This window comes from Dermacentor albipictus, chromosome 8 (assembly GCF_038994185.2).
Source record: "Dermacentor albipictus isolate Rhodes 1998 colony chromosome 8, USDA_Dalb.pri_finalv2, whole genome shotgun sequence".
Lineage (NCBI taxonomy): Eukaryota > Metazoa > Arthropoda > Arachnida > Ixodida > Ixodidae > Dermacentor > Dermacentor albipictus.
The window spans coordinates 58316381-58334864 of record NC_091828.1 but is presented as its reverse complement, the minus strand read 5'-3'; the positions used below and the strand labels follow the sequence as shown (position 1 = coordinate 58334864).

General features: G+C 45.8%; 1 protein-coding gene across 1 annotated transcript in view; it reads left to right on the top strand.

Moving 5' to 3' along the window:
* Positions 1-3246, top strand: part of LOC139048456 (sodium-coupled monocarboxylate transporter 2-like) — a 50254-nt gene extending 47008 nt beyond the window's left edge. Inside the window, exons 9-10 of the mRNA XM_070522841.1 lie at positions 2915-3015; positions 3108-3246. Of these exons, the coding sequence (XP_070378942.1) occupies positions 2915-3015; positions 3108-3194 (188 nt within the window). The 3' untranslated portion in view covers positions 3195-3246. The remainder of the gene's footprint in view (positions 1-2914; positions 3016-3107) is intronic.
* Positions 3247-18484: the final 15238 nt, after the last annotated feature.

Sequence of the window (18484 nt, the reverse complement as noted above, 5' to 3'; positions counted from 1 at the left end):
AGAAGCTACTGTATGTCTAAATTATCTGAAGCTAGGCTTTTTACGCGGTGAACTTCGTTGCTGTTGGCCTTTGAATGCTGATATGGGGAAAAACCCCTCCACCCACGCGCCACCGCCGCTTTCTTAAGTAGCGACAACCTTTGATATGCGCCGCCCTTTCCCCTCACACCAAATCCTGTTCCGGCATTTCCAGTTTCAATATTTCCGGTTCCGGCGTTTCCGCTTCCTGGAGTTCAGCTGCGGGAATTTCCGCCTTGACTGCCGATGATGAGACGTCCGCACGTGCTTAGCAGCCGGCGCTAATCTGAGTAACTCGCTCCCGCCCATGGTGCAAGATCTTACACCATGCTCTAGGCACTCCACCAAGCGTCATGCGTGTGCATCTGCGCGCTTGTTGTGCGTACGCTGCGCCTGCACGCTTTGTCTGTCGTCCCTTGTCGCTGACAAAGCGTGGAGAGCCGTGGGCCGGGTCTGCATGATCGGTTGCTGCATGTGTCCGGGGTGTCGGAAATCGCCCGCCCCGGCGCCTCTCCGCGATAACGACCTGGAAAGTACCACCTGTCCGGAGCAAATCGAGGAGATTCACGTTCCACTGTACGTTGTGTCCCATGGCACAACCCGTCGCAAGTGGACGCGAAGCAGTGAACATGACCATATCGCCGATTACAATAGGCGATGATTCTTGGATGGAATCGCATTAACAGTTTAAACCGCAGCTTGTGCAATTAATTCCTCTTCATCGACGCGAAATAAACAACGCTAAAAAACATAGCATCACTTCAACTCGGAACAGGAAGCTGAAGTACTTAAGTTCTGCTTGACGCCGGAAGCTAAGGGGATGAGTGGGAGTGGAGCGAGGAGGAGGAGGATAGGTTGGCGGTACTGAACCTGGTCGGCGGAAACGCGTATGGAGGGGCTTTAATATGGGGGTGAGCCAAATACAATGTGGCGTTGGGCCAACTTGAAGTTTTGGGGTAGGCCGACGGAAATTTGAGAAACAAAAGCAAACCCTAGCAGCCAAGCCAAATATTGCTACTCATTAGGAAAAAAAAAAACTGAATTTGTGCAGCTTTTTTCGTTATTACATGTGAGCAGGATGATGAGCAATGCAAGAAAAACAACACACCACAACATGTTAAGGTGAATGAAAGTACATTCAAAGGTAAGACAAGCACGCGCAAGTGTCCAATAAAGACACCAATAAAGTCTAGCCCAGCGCAAGAAATACCGCCAGCCTGGGCTGAACACCCACACGCGCATACGTGAATATATCTGAACCATACGAACGTCTCCTACCGCGTTGCCTGGGTTCACGCGCAACCTAAACAGATAAGAAGTCAATGAGTTGATGAGTAATAATGAGGAGTTATGTGGGTGTGTTCGCGGTTGATAATGGTTAGACGTTGATGGATGAGGTGCTAAATAGCGACTAGCGCTTAAGGTTGAGGTTAACCAGGATTGGATCATGTCCGATAAGTTTTATAAGGATAGGTTGGTAACGTATGTAACGTCGCCTTATTCCGTTAAGGTTGACAACGACCGATAAGGCTTGATAATATTAGGGTCGAGTTCGGTAAGGTTGATAACAATCGACAGGGGTTGATATGGGTCGGATCATGTCGAATAAGTTTGATGAGGGAAGATAAAATTGATGGGGGTTTGAGCAATTGCGGTAGGGCTGATAACGACAGATAACGGCTGATAGGGGATGAATCAAGTCGGGTAAAGTTGATCACGACCGATAACCGCTGGGTTGAGTCCGATATAAGTTTGGTAACGACTGATGAGCGTCGATAAGGGTTTGTAAAGGTAACATCAGGAGCCAAAACAGAATTCAAGGCCAATAAAGCATACGTTTATTGAACCGTCTGCTGCTTCGTCAATTGCGGTAAAGAGAGGAGCAAGTGGCACAATGCCTACACATACTTCGACAACTCCACTGGAGTTTCTGCATATTTTCCGCCGCGACAGCCATCACCACTCGATGGTGCCATGGCAGCTCACGCTGTTTTCGCACGTCTGCTCACCTTTGATGATCTGTATGGGTGCTAGCGAGTCATACCGTGGGAGCGCTAACGACGTACTTTCGTCACATAAGCACTCACCGTCGGATCAGGCATATGTATGACGCCTCGTAGCTTGAGGGTGCCGTTTACGCTGCGCAGCAGGACAGGGCTCGCGTTCTTGGTATAGACGTCGTTGTTTCACTGTTGGAGCGAAACAATTATTAATGAAAGACCGTGTGCATTGTGGTCTTGTGTTTGGAAATGTGCAATAAAGCAGAAGCCGCTTTAAGAATACACATTTCGCTGTCGTGTTTTGACGAATTTCATTGCAAGATGGATCCAATGGTGTCTGTCTATGTATAAGAAGCAGATTAGTGACCTCATCAGTGTTATGTGTGTCGTCGTAAATTCCTCTTTTTTTTTGCCAGTAATATAAGTGATTGTGCACGGTGGTGTGCCTCACTTGCCATGTTTATTACCGTGCATAGAACACCTTAAAGCCACCTTTTGCAACGCTTCAATGTGAAGCTTCTTTTCCTTCATTTCTTATCGGAAACAAATTTCAATTTGGAAACCTAGCTATGATGATGGTTAGGCTGGTTTGTGTTCTACGTTGTCGTTGATGCTTTTGCGCCGCGAAGCATAATTGAAATTGATGATAAAAGACAGAACAGCTGCTTTCCCTGCTTCATTTGGGATTCTCAATTCTGCATTGTTTAAGTAAAACATTAACGTAGATGCAAGCATAGGCGCTATTTTTTCAGGGTAGGGAAGAGTGAATTACTATTACATGTTTTATAAAATAAAGTTGTAATAGCCAGCGATTAGCAACGTGCTGCAGGATCCGCTTGTAGCGTTTGTAGAAACATAGGGAGAATTTACGTGGTACGAATGCTTTATTATTCTAGGAGAAATGTGGAATAAAAAGGAGCAGCCAGAGTTATGCAGCGATTTGCTTGTCAAAATATGGCGGAAACGAACGCACCTTCGTGATGGATCGGAACTCGAGGTAGCTATTCCTGCTGCATGTACTACTCCAAGAAATGAACTATATTTTGATCAGACAATTCCAGTTCCCTCACAACGGTTCTGTTTTTTCAGGAAAAGAGGACATCGAAGATCGATGAGCACAATTCTAACGCAGAAGCTCTGGACCTCCTGACGGTTAAAGCAGAGAGCCATGTTTAGGCAAAATATTTATGTTAAAGAAGCTCTTTGAAAGACAAATAAAAATAAAAGTGTTGTTTCGTCCATACAAAGACTTCCCATGAGAACCAGGCGCTTGCTTAAAAATGAGTGAGTGAGTGAGTGAGTGAGTGAGTGAGTGAGTGAGTGAGTGAGTGAGTGAGTGAGTGAGTGAGTGAGTGAGTGAGTGAGTGAGTGAGTGAGTGAGTGAGTGAACTTTAATTCGGCCCAGAGGAGACGCAGGGGTGACCCCGCGCCGCCCGGCTAGTCCCACGTAGGGACCGCCAAGCTGAACACGACCCTATTGCGGGCATTCTGGACGGCCAGGGTTTGGTCGTTGAGTTCGGGGCTGCCCAAGAGCGCAGCCTACCTATCATCGGTGAAGGTAGATCCGATCGCTTGACACTCCCACAGCACATGGTCCAATGTTTCGGTTTGTCCACAGGCAGGGTATTCTGAACCGGGATATTTTTCAGGGTATATAGCATGAAGAACCGCAAGGTGAGGATACTCACGGCCTTGTAAAAGTCGAAGGGTCACCACCCGCGCCCTGCATAAGGCGCAGTGCAGGAGGGTGAATGCCCGTCTTGAATGCCCGCGACGATCTCACTCAACGGGAGAAAGGGTTCCCCGCGGAGTTGGGCGACTGTGGAGGCGGCACGGTCAGTGAAAAATGGGGAATACTATTTTTAAAGACTGACTCCGCGACTTTTTCTGAGGGTGAAAACACGGAATGAGCCCATACATTTCATAGTGAACACCTGTTTAAGGCCAAAAGACTACAGTAACACCGCAGCCAGAGGCCCGCTTTCAATGACCGCTGACATAAAAGGTTATTGAAATTCGCGAACACCAATTGCTTCTTTGTGCGAGCTTTCACAAAAGAGTCAATGCAGATTTCACAGGCCTGCGGCTTAAGTTGTCATCGAAGGCCAGTGTGTGAGTGCACATAGGAAGGGTATATAAAGCGAAGTGGCAAAAAGACGACGAAAGACGATTTATGTGGAAATGCGGGTGTTCCTACACATTACCAATAAATTGTACAGCGTAATGGACGTGTCAAGAAATCGGCGTTTCAAGCAAGAAAACCGACGCAATAATGTGCGAGATAATAACAAAAAAAAATATATATATGCAAGCGCAGGGGAAATTGTATGCAAAATAATTGCAATAGCTGAAGGCGCATGCCAGCACCTCACTTTTCGCGATAGGGACACAGGTGACTACTAACACGAGCACACTCTTGCCTAATTGAAACATAATGGCATCTCAACTAACCAAATCTGGCACACGATTAGCGTGTGCGCCATGCTTTCGTCGTGTAGAGAAATGCTTAATTTTTTTAGCCTGGTTATATGCTCAGAACATTGAGGCATAATATTCATATTTTATCACTCGTGCCGACATCGGAAAGTTCCTAATCCCACCGCATGCACATCATCTCCTTCTGAATTCGCACGGAGCCGAAATATTGAGCAGTGCATTTTTTCTACGTCGACCAAGTCGCAGCACTCTTGTCTGACTATCTTGTATTGCTGTCCTGCAGAGTGTACAGCACCAGAGCGACGTTTAGCCGGAAGTTTTCCTTACCTGAAAACGTTGTAGTATATTTTATTTCGATACCGTGACGGAAAAGAGAAAAGCGTACAGACAGTTTACATTATCCGTCCGTCCTTTCCTTTACGCCTACGATGAACATCGCCGTCATCGTCAAGTCGTTGCCGTTATCGTGTCATCGTCAGACCACGTCATGAATGCTTAGCGTTACGGTGACCACAGCGCGCCAAAAAAAAGAAAGAATGTAAGACAACCACTGACACTGCACTCACGCTACAGACAATGCAGGCCCCGCTAAAACGGGCTGATATACGGGGTGCTCATTTTTGTGTCTTGCGGAATCTTTAAAAAATGGCCTGTGGCAGATAGCGCAATTATTCTCCTTGAGCTGCGTTGTCCGAAGAGGTAGGTATTACTAGCACGAGGAATCAAAACACATATTCAGCGTTTGAAGAAAAAATCATTAACTTCTTAATGAATTACTTGAATGCACATATTTATTTATTTATTTATTTACTTATCTATTATTTATTTATTTATTTATTTATTTATTTATTTATTTATTTATTTATTTATTGATACTGCGGTCCTGTTTCCAGGACCTTAGCAGGTTGAATACAAAGTGAAATTGAAAAAATCTAAGTACAAAATACAGCGATACATAACATAGGTCACTCGCGATGTGCAAATGCAAACAGTGACTGGACAACACACAGTAAATCACTCGCTACATAAACATAGGTGCGACTCAAATAATGGCAGTGAGCATTGGGTTACAACGTCATCAGTAAGATTATTCCATTCAACAATAGTTCTGGGGAAAAAGGAAAATTTGAAGCAAGTATTTTTAGTAATTAACGGTGGTATTGTCTGTGAGTGTGGATGACGTGTAGCATAACCAGTAGAGAAAGTGATCAAGCGTGATGTATCAATGTTATAATGCCCTTTTATGAGCTGAAATAAAAATTTTAAACGGCATGCTTGGTTCCTTTGTGTCACAGATGGTATTCCACTTCTCTTGAGAAGCTCTGTAGCAGAAGTGCGGCGATACGAATTATATATGAATATATGAAACTTTTTCTAGTTTAGTAACGTTTCTTTTAGTAAAGGGATCCCATATGACAGTCGCGTATTCCAACATTGCTCGAATGATGGCAATGTAAGAAAGAAAACGCACAGGAGGTGTAGCGAATTTTAGAGAGTGTCTTAGGAAAAATAGTTTTCGAAGGCAGTTTGCCGTGACAACGTCAACATGTTTGTTCCACGAGAGAGTGTTAGTAATCCAAAGGCCAAAGTACTTATATGCGGTTATCTCAGAAATCATGATGTTTTTGGCATTGTAGTTGTACAATAAAGGCTTATTTTTTAACGATATTCTCATAAAGACAGTTTTATGGAAGCTGATTTCCATTTGCCAATCATTTCACCATGTAACTATGCTTTTAAAGGCATAATTCAGTATAATTTGATCGTCAACAGAGGACATCTTTTCGTATAGAACGCAGTCATCAGTCTACATCTTAATACCCACAGAAATTTGATCCACAATGTCATTTATGTAAAGTAAAAACAGAAGCAGACAAAGAACTGATCCTTGGGGGACGCCAGAATCAACGGGCACCTTATCTGAACTGGCTGAATTTAGTGTTACAAACTGACGTCGGTTAGCCAAATAACTCTTTATCCAGGCGAGTAGTTTGTTATTTTGCAGAATGTAGCTTAGTTTATGCATCAATTCGTTATGAGAAACTTTATCAAACGCCTTACGGAAATCCATGAATGTTACTTCTGTTTGTTTACCTTCGTTTACGGCTGCTGCAAAGTCATGAATGATTTCTACAAGAGGGGTATCAGTTGAAAACCCTCGCCTAAAGCCGTGCTGCATACAGGTAAGTAGCTTATGTTCTTCAATAAAAGCAGTTATATGTTTGTGAATAATATGCTCTAACGTTTTACAAGCTGTTTAGGTTAGCGAAATCGGACGCTAATTCTGAATTAGTATTTTGTCACCAGATTTGTGCAAAGGCACGATTCTGGCATCCCCCAATCATCAGGTACTGCAGCGTCGTTTGAACACCTAGTGTACAGAACATGCAAGTATTTTGCACACCACTCAGCATAACGCTTCAAGAAAGCATTTGGGATATTGTCTGGTCCAGGAGATTTTTTCACCTCAAAGTTCAACAGTAGATTTAAAGTGCCATGTTCACTTATTACGACATCAGGAATAGGAGGTACGGACACTTCAAAAGGCGGATGATGGCCATCATCTTGCGTAAATATGTGTTTGAAATTTTTATTGAATGCCGTCGAAGCCCCTGCATCATTCTGCACGCAACCACCATAGACTAGACGTCCGTCGTTAGAGCGAGACTTCGGGCTCACCAATCTCCAAAATTTTTGGGGTGACGTTTTGATAATGGATGGCAGTGTTATATAGAAATAGTTTTTCTTATCATGCGCAATCTTGTTCTTCACCTCTTCCGATATCTGTTTGACCATTAGTTTCAAGCCAGACATGTTTGTCGTTCTCGCTCTCTTCTTTAGGCGTTTTAATTTTCGCTGCAACTGCAGCGTTACTTGACTTATCCATGGATTTCGAAAGTTATGTTTTTTAGCTATCCTCGGCCCCAAACGCTGAATGCATTTGTGAATTACCCCCTTGAAAAAAAACACAAATCATTCACTGAACAAGTGTTGTTCCTGAAAGAGTCATATATAAAACTGAGAGCATCAAGAATGGACTCGTCTTCTGCATTAGAAAAATAAGAAAACAACTTGACATTGCCTCGCTGATCCAATGCGACGCCCTCTAACGTCAAGAGTACAGCTTTGTGATCTGAAATGCCGGAGGTGACGCTGCAGATCACTTTGTCTTTAATATTCCCACTTACAAGGAACAGATCAAGGATTGACTCAGAACCGTTTTGAATTCTGGTTGCCTCATTTACAACTTGCAAGAAGTCGAAATTGAACACAATGTATAACATTGCATTCCCCACACTTTTGGCACTGGTTATCGAAAAGGTGTCCCAGAGCAGATTGGGAAGGTTAAAATCACCTGTCAGAATCAGTTCTTCAGGCTTTATGTGGCGATGCATATACTCGTTAAGCTGTTCAAATATTGTGGCAGATGAATTCGGAGGCCTGTAAACTGCTCCTAAAAGGTAGCAGACTTTATTTATGTAAAGTTTGCAAAATAGGCTTTCCTCGCCTGTTACGTCAGGCATTGCTATAACATATATGTAATGAAGATTTGAAAAGAACCGCTACGCCTCCTCCTCTTCGATCATGATCTTTTCGAAAAACGTTGTAGTTTTATGGAACGAACTCACTGTCAAAAACGTCTTCGTTCAGCCACGTTTCTGTGAGCACAACTAAATCAGGATCGTGGCGGAACAACAGCGCTTCGAGGGACTCAATTTTATTCACGATGCTGCGGCACTTAACATTAAGGATGGTGATGTTCCGCCTATCTAATATTTTATAGGTCACGTGTTATTTTTTTGCTATATTGAAACGCCCTCCCTTCTCGTCATTCCACCCGTACAATGTGCCATTTACGATTAGCTTGTCAAAGACCAGCTTAACTTTCGAGCCTGCTGCTCGTTCTTCTACTGAGCTCAGCCAAAGTTTCTTTCTTGTTTCGCGAACGTTTTTCGACAAATCCTCTGATATTGAATACTCACTTCCTTTTTAGCTACGGACAAGCATTCAGTATCGACACTGTATCTCGGTGGTCGAGCAGCTTGATTATACCTGGATGAGTCTTTCCCTTCTTTTTACCAATTCTATGACACCTGTCAATATTGTTAACAGTGAGGCCAAGCTTCGCCAAAAGAATGTCGTGTCTTATTGTATTTGTAAGTTCATCAGGGCTTTCAGTGGTTTCTTCTTGTATGCCAAATATAACTAAATTGTTCCTTCGACTTCTGTTCTCTAGTTCGTCTACCTTTAACGTCAAGAATGACACGTTACTTTCAAGTTCTACTACCGTAGATTTCAATTCCTTCATTTCTGCCTTTAACTTAGCTATTACGTTCATCTGTGCTTCTAAACAACTGATTCTCTCGGACCCGCTTGCAATGTCAGCTTCCATTTTCCCCTGTTTTGTCAGAACATCATTGATAGATGCAGTCATGCTACTCTGCCCCTGAAGAAGTTCCATCAACATTTCACGCTCAGTTGGGCCTGGGTTGGCCTCAACGTCACCACATAGCAAAAGATTCTGTTTAAATGACAAAATACATGAAGATAAATCTCCAATATCGGGTAGCCACGGCAGCAATACCAAAAAGCGGTCAACACTACGGTAGCCTTGTGTAAGCAGGTAAGCAGCAACCTGCACAGCGTAGCGAAAAGGGTTCGTCAACATGTATGATGTGCCGCTGCCATGCCCACTGGTTGCAGTCGCTGAGTCGAAGCCTTTTATACCGTCTTGAACGTTCCCGTAATGAGATCTTACCAGCTTTGGCACAGTCACATATTTCACGAATTGTGACCAGAGCTGGGCAAAGATGCTTTGAAATTGTATCACGATACGATTCAAGACACTCGGGCACCATGTATTAGGGATACAGATGCAAGACACTACCGCAATTATTGTATCCGATACGATACTTTCCAATTGTATCTTAAGATATTTCGATAGATTCGCCAATTTCTTATTACAGATGCATATAATGTAGCCGCAAACACGTGTGCACAAAAATTTTTGCTTGGTAATTTCTTAACTCCGACCAACCTTGCTTGATCGGAGTTCGGAAGGAAATGTCTGTTAGTATCTCAAAATTGTTTTCTTTCATTCAAATTTTCATTCCAAAACAATGCATGAAAGCCACTAGACGCAAGGCAACACCGTTCTTGCATGCTTAAGATTTTATAACGATGCACCGTGCGAAGCAGACTTCGATCCCGACACTATAGGGACATCAAAATTAGCGTGAAAGACGCCGCACACATTAGCGGGCGCAGCACAGTGCGGTGGCTTCGGGCAAGTGTCACGGCACCAACGCAATTTAAAACAACAAATCAAGAAAAGGAAAGGTCGGCTGCCCGCAGACGTTCGCATGCTGGTTTGTGTCGAGGCGGCGCCACCGCCACCACGTGACTCTGCTCCACCAAGAGGGTCTCGTAGACATCACCTGCTTTATTATCTCATTTATTATATATTATCTCCTGTATCGGAAATACAAATACTGACAGTCCTCTTTCCAGGCGTATCGTGATACAAATGCAATATAGCGAAAGAGTATCTAAGATAGTATCTAAGATGGATGTATTTTCAATACGGCCCAGCACTGTTAGTAGCCGGTGGGCTTGCAAAGCGTATCCACTTGAAATGCGTTTTTAGGATGACACCAAGGCCCAAGGGGTGGACATCGTTAGAAGACAGAGACACTAACCTATATACAAGAAACGGTTGCCGCATACCGAGAGTAGATTCAATCAAGGTCTTGGGCATGATCGTTGAGTCAGGGGGTACAAATGGCAAGACTATACGCAAGCTAATTGCTACAATTGAAAGTGCTGTTCGTTTAGTTCGGAGGGTATCAAATCGGCTTCATGGACTCAAGGAGAATAACCTCATTAGACTAATGCATACCTTCGTTCTGTGCCACTTTACATACGTGGCAGCCATGCATCGATGGAAACGGGAAGAGCGGGATAAATTGAATGCACAGTTTACGAAGATTACTAAGCGGGTTCTCATGTTACCCGTATACACGTGTACAGAGCGCCCAGTGCAGCTTGGCATTCATATTACACTCGAAGAGATTGAAGAGGCCCAGGAGCGCCCACAGCTAACTCGCCTCACTGCAACGAAGACTGGGAGATCCATCTTGCAGGAACTCAAGTATCACCCCGATAGAGTAGCGGAGGAGTTATCTGACGTGCCTCCGTCGATTCGTGAGGAGATTACGGTCGCGCCCACTCCTAGGAACATGCACACCGATCATAATCGCGGTACAAAGAGGGCAAGGGCGGCCAACCTCCTTAGGCAAATACAGAGTGATCAGCGACAGGTCTGCTTTGCGGATGCCACTTGTAAGGGACGTCGGACGTTCGCCATCGTCGCTGTCGATGGTCGGCAAGGAATCGCAATAGCCGCCTCGGCTCGGATGAGGGACTCCGAAATAGCTGAACAAATGGCTATTGCACTAGCCCTGCTGGAAAGATCACAGCATGTCATCCATAGTGATTCAAGGTCTGCAGGCAGAGCATTTGAAAAAGACACCGTTTCCAAACAGGCCCTCCGACTTCTTGGCGGCAAGGTAATCAGGCACCACTTCATTTATTGGTTTCCCGCACATTAGGGTCAGATAAAGGGTGCTCCTCCCAAGCTCATTATGTCGGCTCACGGGGCTGCGCGTGAGCTTGCCCACCGCACTACTCTCTACCAATCGGACGCCGACACCCCAGGGAACAGGGACACGCCTTCCCCCTACAACGAGATTACTAAACACTACTATGTCAGCCGTAGAGCCTACTTTGTTCCTCATCCGCGGCTCAATAGAGCTCAAGTAATAATGCTCCGTCTACTGCAAACGAATACGTATCACAATCCGTCGCTTTTACATAAAATCTATCCGGATACTTACCCCAATGCTACCTGCCACAATTGTGGAGAAATGGCCACGTTAGACCACGTGCTCTGATGGTGTGCCCGGTCACGCTCTATCATCGATAACAGCTCGGCTAGGTGAGAGGCGGTTCTCCGCAGCCCTTTTCTGGCTGACCAACTCTGGGCTGTCCAGCAGGCCCACGATGCGGCCGAGAGACTCGGCCTTCCGGTTCCCACGTGGGAGCGGCCCGCTTCATGAAGACTCACGATCTGCAGGACTTCAATAAAGTTTTACCAAACGATACCATACCAGTTTCGATGTATTATTTCCCAAAGGGTGAAACAAAAAACATGGGCATTCCACTTGCGTTCGTGCTTCAATGCATAAAAGAGCACTTTGTTAAATAAGTACGTGGAACAAGAGCGCATTTTTACGTCAAGTGCGATGACGCCTATCTCCATACTTTTGTCGATGTGGAAATTCATCCCAAGCGGACGCGCCCTGCAACTCCCCTGCTACAATTTGCAAATTGAAATATGTGCCGTAAAGTAATTGATCCAGAAGATACTTAGTGGATTTTTGTTATTTAGTTGAATATGCGTTTCGATTTCTCGCGCAAGTAGTGTCCGCCTCTCTTGATAATACAGCTCAAAACAAGAATTATGTTATCTACAAAAGGCTAACTTTTAAAAATTCCGGGAAGCTTAAAAAATGATCACCTTGTATGGTACCACACTTTGACCAACAAGTTACCGCTACAGAAGGAATTTCAACTCGGCACAACGAATCAATGAATCACTAAAATATTGCCAGTGATTTTTAGTCTGCTTCTAGTTACCCGAGAACACGGGCTGGCCAATAGAATAGCGAAGGATATTCCACTGATGCCTTACAAACCTGTAAGCGTAAGTTCTCGCAATACATGTCTTGGAAAAACTTGCGCAATCAATCCTTGAATCAGGACCTCGCGACTGCGAGGTCCTCACTCGAGCGCTGATTACCGCTTTCCGCCATAAATGGCGTGCGAGCTCGGTGGACGAATTCTCGGGCGGCGCTGCGAGCGGCTTCGCTACCGGTGAGACCGGAGTGGCCCGGGGCTCAGGTCAACTATACTATGCGTTGCCGGTCGGGAACGGTGTGTTTAAGGATGAGGAATGAAACCTTTCAGAAAATTGCGCACTGCTGTCTTCGAATCACTGATTATTACACTGCCTTGTGTGTAGGCGTATACGAGCGTTATGGCGGCCTCTTCGCTCTCCTCTGGTATTGTGGTGCGGACGGTAGCGGTGGTGACGTCATCGTGCCAAAACTCGGTGACGGCCGTAATGCCCATACCGGCCTGCCAAGGGTGCTCAGCCGCATCTGGACAGGCCACATGCGGAAGGGAAAAATATCTCTGCTGTCGTTGCCGATCACAGAGATGTCACCTACCCATGTTGTATTGAGCATGCATGTTTCGAGGTAAGGGGCGTCATCTATAGTGGATGTATGATCGGAGGGGCGGCCCTAACTAGGTAATGTATAAGATCCCGAGGTTACCAAGGACAGAGTGACCCCAAGGGGACTGCGCAAGACGCTCGTATAGTGATATGCGTGGAACTGGGGCCTATAACGTAAAACTATTCCAATATGTTTCTATTCCAATTTCCTGACGTCAAATTTGCGTAGCCACCGACGCAAGCACCGGGCGGTCACCCGCAGGGTTGTCTGAACAGACCAATCAAACGCTCTCCTCGTTCATAGGAGGTCACTTTTGTTTGCTTGAAAATCGAATAACATTGCCTACACTGAGTGGCTTGTCGTATCTAATTGGCTGACAAGAGGCGAGGAGAACGCTCAAGTGGAGAGGGATTCACTGGGGCAGAGCCAGTGCACTGAAAATCGATAACCGGATGAAGAGGGTGGTGCCGGCGTCTGCGATTGGTCGGCTTTCCCTTACTTAGCTTGTGGTGGCTGGTCGAAAATCGCGGCGGCATGCAACGGAAGTTTAAGAATGACGCTAAAGCTGGCCCTCAGCAAAGACGAGTTGGCAGAATGAGGTAGTAATCGCGCCGAAAGTGCTTGAAAACGTTACACGGTCAAGCAAGAAGTTTTATTATGCACAAATACGCCCATGCTCTCCGGCAGGTGCGAGTAGCCAGCGTCTCAGCTATCGGCGGCAGCCATCTTTTATTCCTTTCAGAACGGGGCAGCCTGCGGCTATTCCGAAAAAAATTCAGTTTTGTTCGGCATATTAATGCAATTTTATCGCGTACACGTCACTTTGACGCGGTGAGTTTGTGCGGTTTTGTGACGTTGCGTGACAGACAGGTGAAGTGGGTGCAGCCCGAAATCTTTTTACCAATAGCCGAGCGCTAATGGCGAAAAGGGGTCGAATCAGAAATAACTGTTTATCTTTTTTCTGTGAAATCATGCATAATCAGTGTGTACACGTCATATCAGATGGGGAGATATTGCGGTTTTCGTGACATCGCGTGACAGACAGGTGAAGTGGGCGGTGGTCGAAAAAAGTTTTTGACCAATCGCGGAGGGCTGATAGCAGAATTGGAATAGAAAAGTTTGGAATAGGTTTACGTTATCGCGCCCCTGCTATGATTTCCCCGATGGTGTTATGTAGGCCGAGCGCTGCGAGGCGAGCCTTGGCCGTGTATGCGGGAAGAGCCTCGAAACGAAAACCCTCGTTGTTGAAGAAATATTCGTCCTGATCAGGGACGAATTTCTCTTCAACAACGAGGTTTTTTTTTTTTGGTGGAACCAGTGTGGGGTTTCTTCGTATCAACTGCTACGATTGGATGGCTGTCTCACTTTCACTTTCTTAATTACTTCTGTCCACCTTGCGAGTTTCCGCAGAAGTGTTACGTGAAAAACATGTAGTAAGCTGACGGATGGAGTAGTCGTCAAGGTTTCGGAAAGTCTTGTTAGTAATGTTGTCCAGGCCCGGAGCTGAGTCCACGCAAAGGAAAAGGAAGGCCATCTTGACCTCATCCTGCTGGATGGGGGCGTCTAGATGTCGTTTCGCCTACCGCGGTAGAGAGGGTGCTGGGTGCGCTGTTGTCGGTCGAGATAACGTGTTTGGAGATGCTCTAATAGTTCCCAAGTGTTGCCGTCGTGTGTGTGTATGAGCCGTGCCAAATCCTCCCGTTGGGCTGCCTTGCTAGTTCGCGGACTTAGCAGGCTGTGTAGTATATTCCAGGTCCTTGGCATGTTGGGCTGGCGTTCCATGCGGTTGCAGATTACATGCCAGTTTCGTTGTCTGAGTTATGTCGCAAGACCATCGACGGTGCTGCGGAGTTGCGCGATCTGTTTCTACAAGCTTTGATTCAGCTTATTCTGAGCATATCTTCATTGAAGTTTCAGCAAAATTAAGCTTCCCATAAGTGTAGTTCCCTTGTATCGGCACCCAATGCAGGCGTTTCGTTCGAGATTGGTCGTCAAGGAGGGTGGCTATTCTAATTGATATGGAAGGAGGTGGTTCGATGTGAAAGTGGGGGGAGCGCACGTCACGAAAGAGGGCGCAGTCCGTAACGGTTTTTGTTGCCCCTGACACGGGCTTACTCGGACCGGCCTCCACTGTGATGTGTAGAACGCAGTGATCGCTATCTAAGGTTTCTGCGGTGTTAATTCGTTAAGCTGAAGGAATATTATTGGTGGAAGACGGGTGGGGGTTTGTGTCACTAGTAACGGTATTGCGCGATCTGGTGGGGCCTGATAGATCGATAAGCCGGGACCGCCAGAGAGTTTGTGCGTCCATCCAGAGCAGCCTGCCCCCACGGCGATCGATGGCATAGCCCCCTACCGTGGCTGGGGCATTTAGGTCTTCGACGACTAGCGGGGGTGTCCACTGGTACAAGCTAAGACCATGGCGAAGAGTTGATATAGCTGATGTTGTAGTTTTGGATTGCTGTAGACATTAAGTATGAATAGAGTTATCTAAGGTGCCAATGCTTGGCGGGAGGTATGAGTACGACGAGTAGGTGCGGGGCTGACGTTATATCTAGGTCATGTGTAATGACCGCGACGTTGCGTTACACCAAAGTCATACGGTCGTATGTCGGATTTCGGTAGGCGGTGAAATCAATCAGTTTAGTGGTCCGGCCCGTTTCACGGAGGGAAATAACATAGGATACTGGTTGTGGGGTAAGGGCATCCAGGTATTGCTGCAGGAGCCTCCGATTTTTGCGGTAGTCCCTGCAGTTGCACTGCCAGACGATATAGGGAGAGTGCTTGTCGTTACCTCTGTTAGCCTTCACGATGGTGGGTGGGAGGCCGAAGCACTGGAGAAAACTCTTCAGAATTGAGAAGAACAGCTTCATTTTTAAATTGTTAAAGTGCAGCTAGGCCACCAGCTGCAACATATACGTGAAATAGAAATCTGAATTAAAGTGCAATAGTCTGGATACGCGGGCCAGTTGGCAATAGCGCTCAAGGAAGAGAGTGGACGTACAAAAAGAAGCCACACCACAAGAATTTGCGGTGTTTTCGTCTTTTACAGCCAGTGTCATTAAATTTTCACTAAATTTTCTATTAATGAATGAAAGTGAAAGTGAAAATGGAGTTGTCGATGTAGTCGAGTCGTCGATTAATTCGCCCTCTCGCTGTGATCTTCAAGCCTCCGGGTTAGCTCAGGTGATAGAGCGATCGCCCCGAAAAGGCGTTGGTCATGGGTTGGAATCCCGGACCAGGACGAAATAATCTTCAATTGCGAAGCGTTCTTACTGAAAAACTCGTATGAGTTTCCTTTGTAGCTTCCTACTATATTCGGGTGGATGGCAATTTTTCCCTTTCACGACATTTCCTCCACCTTGCGCATTTATGCAGAACTGATTTCCCAATGAATCAAAGTGTTACATTTTGTAGAAAGTTGTTCTTATACGGGCGTGGTTACTCAGGTTGGCGCTGTAAACTATGAGGAGTACACGTAGTATTGAAGGGGCAGATTGTACTTACCAGCACCCCCCAACCCCCCGAAAAGAAAGCCGTGACATAAATTTAAGAATGGGCTCACCTGACAGATAATCAGTGTAAATCACAGCGGGAAAATTTGAGGGACATTACCTCCGTTCATAGATTAGTCGGAAGGAAACCCTCTGGAGCCACACAATGAGGTTCAAAATATTTATTGCGCCGAGCTCAGTAGGCGCAGAATATCAATGTTTATTATTCTTGTATCCGTTAGAATGTTGTAGCACTAATAAATTTGACAATATACAGAGAGAATAGCTCTCAGTACAGAAGTACAGAAGGTCACGGAGATGTGGAACTACGCATGTTTGGACAGAATACATATATCTTGTGCAGTGGTGCTTTGCTGAAATGTGGTAAAATATCTTCGTTATGCTGCCGGACTAGAGCTGACATAGAATATTTTGCTAAGAATTATGAGTTCTGTACGGTTCTGTACTCACGCAAACGTTTTCATATTACTATTGCCCGCAATAACGGACATTAGCCAATTCTGACGTCACATGTATCATTACGGAAGGCGGCTGGTAAAGGAAGTACCAGTCCTTATGGACTAAAACGTGTTCGAAATTGGCTCTTGTGGCAGTGTATTTGCGAAGATTTTCGCTCAGAAAGGCTTCTTTTCACTGGTTCCCAGCTCTCGCTAATAATAATATGAGCCGGAAGATTGATAGGAATTCGTTCTTACAAACGATTCTAACGTAAACAGTCTCTGTATACATGGGCTTTGGGGCTGAATGCAAATTTTTAGTTGATAAGTATTCTTTGGCGTTGGCCAGATACCTTTGCTAGTAATATTTCCAGCATCAGGATTGGTTGGAATTTCTCTCTTACAAAGAGTTCTAACGTGTGAGTGTTTTGTGGTTCCGGGTCATTTTTTAAGAAATCGGAAGATGGCCGATCACAACTATGTATCTTATTGTTGTTTGGGCGATACATTTGTGGCATGCAGTGTAATTAAAGATATGACATGGGCGCACTACTGTGACAACTGGAGTAGATATCAATGTCGCGAACAGTATTAGTGTTACCAGAGAAGCAGCACGTTTCATTCCTTTTCACCAAAGCAATACTTGAGAAAGCCCAAAAAATTTCGAGCTACATTGCAACTCTCGCAAGCTGCCGTCGCTCTGCTGTCTCTTGCGGCACAGTGTCAAATGGAGCTGTTATAGGATATCCACCTATTCTTTCTAGGGTTTCCCCTCTGCGCAGAACGATACGCCGACCTATGCGACCTGTCCTATGACTAATTCTAACTGGAACACGTCCGCATGAAGTTATCTTCGGAGCCAACCTCAGGCTCTACTTTACTGCTTTTCTCGTGCCAAGGAGTCGTTTGTGAACACATTCTAGAAGCAGGGCAAGAAAGCTGACGGCGCAAAACGCACTGTACAGATACAGCAAATGTGTAGCACCAAAGCCTACTTCGTCTTTCTCGATAATTCCAGAGCAATTCCAATTGTGTGACCTGCTCATTATGATATCCCAACCGGTTTCAAAGATTCGGTGAGCCAGCAAAATGAGCTCAGCCCGTGGCGAATAACCCCTCCTAATTGGGAAGCCGCCAATAAGGCTTCGAATGGGCTTTTCTCCCCTTACAATTGTTTCCTTGAATCTGGAAAAGCTGCAAAAATCAATACCTTCGGAAAAGAGCACGTGCGTTCCCCTTCTGGTCCTCTCGAGACAGGACTCAAAGCTTCCAGTAAAGTCCTGCTGCTTGCGGCCCCATCGTCGGGCGGATAATGCCATCACGTCGACAACATCGCTACTGTTACCAGTGGCTATGGTGAGCAGGACGTGGAAGAAGGAGTTTTTTTCTGCACAAGGAAGCAAGCGCCCCTGTCGTACCTTGGGCAACATTTCTTCGAAGGTGTCGTCGGCCTCCCATGTGGGCTTTGCCGTGAGACTAGCGGTGAGAAAACTCCTAGTGTAAGTTGCCAGGGAGAAGCACGCCAGCATCCAGAAAGCTATGATCACTCGGCCACTGGAGCTGCGCACGTGGTCACCGTGTAGAGGAGAGGTGAAGTAGAGGATGGCGGCTAGAAGGGCGAGCACTACGCCACCCAAGTCACTCGTGAGACGTTTACCTTGACGCAGGTTCAGTAAGGCGAATGAGGCCACAGATAGGAGAGTGGACAGGACCAGCAAGAATGTCCAGGGGAGAACGCCGAGAAAGAAAGCCGCGTGGGGCCTCCACTTCTTCTGTAC